Source organism: Priapulus caudatus, unplaced genomic scaffold, assembly GCF_000485595.1.
Source record: "Priapulus caudatus unplaced genomic scaffold, Priapulus_caudatus-5.0.1 Scaffold342, whole genome shotgun sequence".
In the NCBI taxonomy this organism is placed as follows: Eukaryota; Metazoa; Priapulida; class Priapulimorpha; order Priapulimorphida; family Priapulidae; genus Priapulus; species Priapulus caudatus.
Window position 1 is genome coordinate 59739 of NW_014577403.1, and position 9257 is coordinate 68995.

Here is a 9257-nt window from a genome sequence, read left to right on the forward strand (position 1 = left end):
TAAATTCAAAAGATAAAAGACATTAAAAATAGAAATAATTAATAAATTAAACAAATAATAAATTAAATGAAATCAATAAATAAAAATAAATTAAAGATAATACATACTAAAGAATGTAGGTAATAGGGAAAAACGAAAAAAAGGGGGCAAATACGGTTTCCAGCTGGGACTCGAACCCGGAATTCCGGTGTAGGAGACGGAATGTTCTACGATTACGCACTCCGTCTCCTTAACGATTATACATCCATGGATTCACACGTATGTCATGTTAATCTGTACCGCATCGCCATCTTTGATCAATAGAATTTCTATCAATTTTTAACTTTTTAATTTTTTCAACTTTTTGTTTTAGCTAGGACCACTCTCCAGACGTGCTCATCGCCTTGGAAAATTGCATCCAGATCCGCTTGGCGCGTTTTGGCGGCATAGAGGGACATACATATGGATACATACATACAATCTACCATACATACAATACTAATACATACATTACGATACATACATACATACATACATATAATACAGTACATACTATCATACATACTACTCTCTACATACATACATACATCCGCATACATAGGCATACATACATACATACGAGTACATACATACATACATACATACATACATCATACAATAGCTACATACATCATACATACATGACATACATAACAATACTAGCATACATACATACATACATTAGCAGTACGATACATACATACATACATACATACATACAAGACATAACATACATACATACATGACATACATACATTATCATACATACATACATACATACATTACATACATATCATACATAGCATACATACATACATAACATACTTCATACATACATACAACATTACATAACAATACATAACAGACATACTACATACATACCATACATACATCATATCATTACACTACTACATACATACATACATTACATACACATACATTACATACACATACATACTATACATCTACATACATACATACTACATACATACATACATACATACGACATACATACATACATACATACATACAGTACACTATCATACATACATACATACATACATACATCAGTACATACATACATACATACACTACATACATAGCACTACATACATACATCATACATTACATACATCATCATACATCATAGCATACATACATACATAACATACATACCATACTACATACTTACTACATCATACATACATTACATACATCTACATATACATACATACATACATACATACATACATATACATACATTACATACGATACATACATACATACTATTACATACAGACATACAACATACATACATACATACATACTCATATCATGACATTACATACATACATACATACATACATACATACATACATTACATTAATACATATACATTAACATACATAACATGACATACACATACAACATACATCTACATAGCATACATAACATACATCATACATACATACTACATTACATACATTACATACATACATACAACAGTACATAAACATACATACATACATACATACATACATTCTACATTACATACATAGCATACATACATACATACATACATACATACATGAGCATACTAACATACATACATACATACACTACATTACATAATCTACATACATTAGCATACATACATACATACATACATACATACATACATACCATACTACAGTAACATACATACATTACATACATCATACATACATACTCATACATACATAACATACATTACAATACTATTACATACATAGCCATTACATACCATACATAATACATTACATACATACCATACATCCATACATACATACATACATACACATACATACCATCATACATACATACATACATACATAGCTCATACATACATTACATACATACTACATACATGACATACAGTACATACATACTCATACATACATACATTACATACATAAATACATACATATATAACATATCATACATTACAATAATACAATTACATACCATACATACATACATACATACTACATACTATACATACTACATACATACATACATACATTACATACACATACATACATACATACATACATACATACATACATACATACACATACATACATCATACATACATACATTACATATACATACATAGCATACGATACATATACATACATACACATACTACATACATACATTACATCCATAACATACATCACTACACTACATACACATACATACATATAGCATACAATACATAATACATAGCATACATACATACATACATACATACATAATACAAACATACATACATAAGACATACATACATAGCATACATACGATACATACATCATCAGCATAATGTAGCATACATAATCATACATACATACATACATACTAATACAGTACATACATTACATACATACATACATACCATACATACATACATACATACATACATACATACAACATACATTACATAACATACACATACATACATACGATACATAATCATACATACATACATACATACATATCATACATACATATCATAAACATTACATTACATACATAATACATACATATACAATACATTAGCATACACATAATAATCATACATTAGCTACATCATATAAACATCAGACATACATACATACGATACATACATACATACATACATACATACATACATTTACATCATCATAGCATCACATACATAGCATACATACATACATAACATACATAGCATACATTACATACATACAATACATAATCTACATTACGATACATACATCATACATACATACATACATACATTACATCATAAAACATACATACATACATAACATACATACATACATACATACATAACATACATCATACATAGTACATACATACATACATACATACATACATATACATACATACATTTACATACATACATTTTACATACATACATTACATTACTACAGAACATACATACATACATTTATACTACATACATACATACCATTAGCATACATACATGCACATACCATACCATACAAATACATACAATACATACCCATACATACATACATTACATACATACATCAATACATACATTACCATTACATCACATAACATAATCATACAACATACACATACGTACATACATACATACATACATAATACATACGATACATTACATCATACATACATACAACATACATAGCATACATACATACATACCATACATACATTACATACAAAACCCCACATACATTAACATACATACATACATACATACATTACATACATACATAGCATACATACATTTACATACATACAGTACATACATACCATACATACCATACATACATCACATACATATTTACATAGATACATACATTACAGTACATACCATACATACATACATACATACATACATACATACATACAATAATAACATCAATACATACATACATACATACATATACATACGTATCATACACTATCATCACAAATGACATATCATACATAATACATTACATACTACATAATACATACATACATACATACATACATAATAGCATACATACATACATACATACATCTACATACATACATCATACATACATACAGTACTATAAACCATACATACATACACTATACATACATACATAGCACTACATACATTACATACATACAAATAGCATACATACATACATACATTACATTCACGATACATACATACATACAAATACAGATACATACATACATACATACATACATACATAGCATAGCATACATACATACATAATACATACATTTACATACATACATACATTACATACAATACATACCATACATTACATACATACCATACATAATACTATACTATACATACATACATCGTATACACATACATACATACATACAACATATATATACACTACAATACGAACTGAAATATATGATTAGATGATGTTCAGATTGTACATGTTTTGTTTGTGAACCAACAACCGACACAAATCCTCACGTCAATAGTCGTTCAAACCTCTAACCCGCAGCTACGAGCACCCTACGTACACGTACACGTTACACACATCTCACGCCACGTACTCACGTACAATGCACATACGCACGCACTCACAACCGCCTGTACGTAACGCTCACCATAAACGCACGCACTCACACACTCTGCACTTACGCCATGCACGCACTCAGCACCTGAACGTAGCCGGCCCACTCACGCACGTCACCGCTTGAACGTTAGCTGCACATACGCACGCACTCACGCACGCTGACTGTACGCCTGCCCATACGACATCACGCACAGCTGGCTGTACGCTGCTTGCCGCATCACACACGCCTGCACGTACGCGCAGTACGCTGCACACTACGCACGCACACGACCCACTCACGCACCTGCACCATACGCACGCTGACTAGCAACCGCAGCACTCACACAACGCTGCACGTACGCGCTGCACATACGCACCGCACTCACACACGTTGCCACGTGTACGCTGCACATACGCCAGCCACTCACACACGCGTTGCGGCGTACGCTGCCACATACGCACGCCACTCACCACACGCTGCACATACGCACGCAACTCACAACACGCCTGCACATACGCACGCCACTCACCACACGCTGCATCCGTACGCTGCACATACGCACGCCCCTCACACACGCTGCACATACGCACGCCACTCACACACGCTTGCACGTACGCACGCACTCACACACGCTTGCACGTACGCTGCACTTACGCACGATACTCACACGCGCTGTCCGTACTCGTGCCACATACGACCACGCTACTCACGACGCACTTCAACGCACGCCTGCAACATACGCACGCACTCACGCACGCTGCACATACGCACGTACTCATACGCGCTGTACGCTACGCCGCACATACGCACGCACTCACGACGCACTCACGCACGCTAGCACATACGCACGTCACTCACGCCACTCCTCACGACGTACTCCAACGCGCTGCACGTATCGCCGCTGCACACGCCACGCACTCACACACACTGCGACGTAGCGCTGCACACACACGCACTCACACACGCTTGCACGTACGCCTGCACATAACGCACGCACCACACACGCTCCACACGCAGCGGCACTCACGATCTGCACGTGATCCTGACACCATACGCACGCACTCACGCACCGCTGCCACGTATGCTGGCGCAACGCACGCACTCACGCATCACGCTGCACGTACGCACCGCACTCACACACGCTCTGCCACGTACTAGCCCACGATACGCACGCAATGCACACACGCTGCACATACCACGCACGGCACGCTGCACGTACGCACGCACTCACACACGACTGCAACGTACGCTGCACGATACGCACGTTAATCACACACGGTGCACTACGCTGCACATACGCACTCTACACACGCTGCACGTGACGCTGCACATTACGGCACGCACTCACGCCCGCACTACGTACGCTGCCACGATACCGCACGGCACTCACGCACGTCTGCACGTACGCTGCACGCACGCTGCACAGTATACATACCGCCACGCGAAAGCGGCGACGTACCCTTGCCTGAAGAAGGTTCCTCAGTAAGAGTCATCCAAGTCTATTGTCTCACACGAGGGCGCCACGCGTGCCATTATCACGGCACTCCATTTCACCTGAAATACTTGTACACGGTCGGTTTCCAATTGGTCTACAGAGTATATTTCTTCGACCTATACCAACCTATTACTAGAACGCGCCCTACAACACGTTACGTGATTCGGCGCGATCGCTCTCGTGTTCCGCTGATATTAGAAACTAATATTAATACGCCGCATGACGTGAGGTGTCGTGCGCGGCAGCGAGGTGTGTGCTGTGAATGCTGTGTGCTGTGTGTGTTGTGTGTGGTGCTTGTGCCTCTGAACTGCTGTGTGTGTGGCTGCGTATATACTATAATAGTAATATATATATGCTGTAGTGTGTGTGTGGCTCGTGTGTGCGTTGTTGTGTGGTGCTGGTGTCGTGGTGGCGCCGTGTGTGTGTGTGTTGTGATTGGTGTGTGTGTGCGTCTGTCGCGCGCGTGCTGTGTATACTATATAAGGAATACATAAGGGTTTATATGCTCTTGGCATCATTACATGCGTGCCCTGTGTTCGCACATACCTTGATGTCGATTGATTGCTCGTCATCGTAGCCGACCCACTGCTTGTCTGTGGTGTACAGGTAGGGCACACCTTGATGCTCATCGTGCCACAGTCGCGTAGCTCCATTCCGTAACATCTCACAGATCTGCACGCGAGCGAGAGATACACAGCTGCTATTATTTATTATAATAACTCGTTAGTATGCTAGCGTAGTTGAATAAGCAGCTCTTGGCCCTGGCTTGTCTGGGCACGGGGCTGGCTATGTGTGGCTGCTGTCGTGCCCTGTGTGTGCGGTGCATGCGTGCGATGCGTGCGTGGCGCTGCGTTGGGCGTGTGGGCGTGTGTCGCGGTGCGTGCGTCGTGGTGGCGCCGCGACTGTGTGCTCGTGTGCCCGGGTTGTGTGTGGTGTGTGATGTGTGGGTGGGTGTTTGTGTGGCGCAGCTGTGGTGTCGTGGATTGTTTGAGCGTGGTGCATGTGTGTGGCGCGTGAGAGATATATAAGACTCATTGCGCATGCGGTGCGTAGTTTCGGCTGTGGTCTTAAGGAAGTGTCAAAGAAGATAAATCACCCAGGTAACCACGAGCAATAAAATACTTAGCTATAGTCATCAACATCTCTATGTACTGGTAAGTAAGCACCGTGACCGGATGCGGGACGGTGAGGCATGTCGATCTATGGCCGTACTTCTATTTTATTGCGTGTTGCCACTAGACGATCGTGCAGCCCGGATATACCGCGCGCGAAGCCCGCAACAGCGCCCGCCTCGCGGCCGGCGCGTAGCCAGGGGGGGCGGGGGGGGCGGTCGCCCCCCCCCCCAAAACGCGCCGTCAAATATTGCCCCAAAATGCTTAAATATTTCAAAATTTTCCGTGGGCGGGCATGCCCCCAGAGCGCTGCCGTGGCCTAGCACTGGGGCATGGCCTACCGGCACGTGCAAAACGTTACGCGTGTCAAATGTTGTGTGCATGTGTCGCTGCATGTTATACTGCCGATGTATAAATGTATGTACGTGTGTGTGGGGCGGTGTGGGCTGTGTGTGTGCTGAGGTGTGGGTGTGTGGCTGTGTTTGTGTATGTGTGGAGTGTGTGTGTTGCGAGTCGTGTGTGTGTGTGTGTGCTGGTCGCATGTGTGTGTGTGGTGCTGGTCCCCGATGGCTTGTGGTGTGAGCCTGCGGTGTGTTGTTGTCGTGTCGTGGCTGGTTGTGTGGATGGGTGCCTGTGTCGTGGTTTTTGGTGCTGAGTGTATGTTATATTAGCGTCCCTATCCTGTGGGTTTGCGGTGTACATATGTATCGTACAATTCCATGCATGCATGCGATTTTTATCATCTTGCAGTGCTCACTTCATTGACAATGTCGCATCAATGAGATGAATGAATGATCGCGTCGTTGTCTGTGATTTTGCGCGCAGCCGTGAACCTGTATGGTAGCGACTCTGCGTAGACGTAGTGTATAGAGTTGATGGTCGCTAAAGATAGACTTGGGCCGGTGTGGTGCACGTTATGTGTGTGTGTGGGGTGTGTGTGTGTGTGCAGCGGCGGATCAGGGTGTGTGTGGTGGGTATGGTGGGGGGCGTCTGTGTGGTGGGGGGGGGGGGGAAGGCGTGGGAGTGTGTGCGCGAATGCGTGCTTGTTGTGTATTGTGTGCGTGCGTGTTTGTTGTGTTGTGTGCGTGCGTGCGTGTGTGCGTGCATATCGGTATTTGTGTGCGTACTTCACCTAATTGGTAAAAGGGGCACAGCTACCAAACGTCTACACGTACATCTAACACAAGAGCGGTCGTTTAGCTTGTCCGCTTTATAATGTCGCACCAGGCTACGCATTTATAACTATACTCTATACAGGTTTATGTCCCGAGCAGTTATACAACAGAAACAGTTTACAGCCTGCTCTCCGGCTTTCTCCACCAATGTAACGGAACTTGGTCTGGGTCTTGGTCTGGGTCTTGGTCTTGGTAACTGATCTATGTATTATGGCCCACCGCCTATTACTAAAGTAACAACTTATTCTATATACTTCATGCTAATGACTACGGATATCCGTAGCCATACTTCGGACTTAGTTTTATTAGTAACTCTATTAGTTATTCGTAACGATACGTCATTCAAAAACTACGATACAGCAGATTTGTAACAATACACCCCACTACATGAATAATCTCCTAAACCTGTTACGATGCACTCCCACACTTAACCAATAATCTCACCGATCTATGAAAGCTTCCACTCTGTGGGACTTAAGACACTTAAGTTGCACCGCAAGTAAGATAAAGGCCGCAATATACTAGTACATACTGTGCTAGTTCTACCTTTCTAGCCATGACACAGCAATTTGCTAATGACTGTATACCATGAGTAAGATCGGTCACTCTATGTTAATATATATTATTATATAGGATGTGATATAATATATATATATATATTGTATATACATATATATACATATATATATATATATATATTCATATTGCTATTCATGTACCCCTGCCGAAATCACGAAGCGCTACTCGCGATAAAATGTCGGACGTGGCCTCGGGTTATTGTCTGATCCACGTGATATAAGTTTTATTTGAATTTGTGCATAGTACTAGTCACGATAACGTTATTATCTTGCTCACAACGCTTTAGAACGAGAGGTTAGAACTAGGACTAGCCTTTAGGAGTAAACATTGTTTTACCAACGATGTAGAAAGATAATTAAGTTGGAAGCAGGACCAACGATTTAGAACGACAACACTTTAGAGCGTGATGTTAAAACTAGAACCAACCCTTAGGATTAAACATTGTTTTACTAGCCGTTTAGAAGGAGACGTTAGGACTAGCGCTATCCTTATGCTACTAACCCTAACCTAGGGTCAGTTACGATTCTAACAACAACCCTCCCCCTAGCGCGCGCAAGTTCGTTACCTCGTAATAGGAGAGGTAACCGTCCTCGGCCGTGAATCGTCCGGCCTTGCCGGCGCCCTCCGCCGGGTCGCCCATGTCGTGCTCCCAGTCAAAGGAGGACATCGTGAAGCTACGGCCGTAGGTGGCCAGCCCGATATTCAGCTTCGCGGGCGGACAGCCTCCGTCCACCCACCTCTTCGCCGCCCATTCCTGCGATCATGCAAACG

At 41.7% G+C, this 9257-nt stretch overlaps 2 protein-coding genes across 2 annotated transcripts in view; both read right to left on the reverse strand.

The window, feature by feature from the left end:
• LOC106809287 (peritrophin-1-like) overlaps window positions 1-5622 on the reverse strand; it is an 11285-nt gene extending 5663 nt beyond the window's left edge. Inside the window, exon 1 of the mRNA XM_014812306.1 lies at window positions 5585-5622. Within this exon, the coding sequence (XP_014667792.1) occupies window positions 5585-5618 (34 nt within the window). The 5' untranslated portion in view covers window positions 5619-5622. The remainder of the gene's footprint in view (window positions 1-5584) is intronic.
• Window positions 5623-9257, reverse strand: part of LOC106809276 (acidic mammalian chitinase-like) — a gene marked incomplete at its 3' end in the record, with an annotated part of 6349 nt that continues 2714 nt past the window's right edge. The window contains exons 3-5 of the mRNA XM_014812287.1: window positions 9052-9240; window positions 6167-6292; window positions 5623-5679 (exon numbers count right to left, since the gene is read on the reverse strand). Of these exons, the coding sequence (XP_014667773.1) occupies window positions 5623-5679; window positions 6167-6292; window positions 9052-9240 (372 nt within the window). The remainder of the gene's footprint in view (window positions 5680-6166; window positions 6293-9051; window positions 9241-9257) is intronic.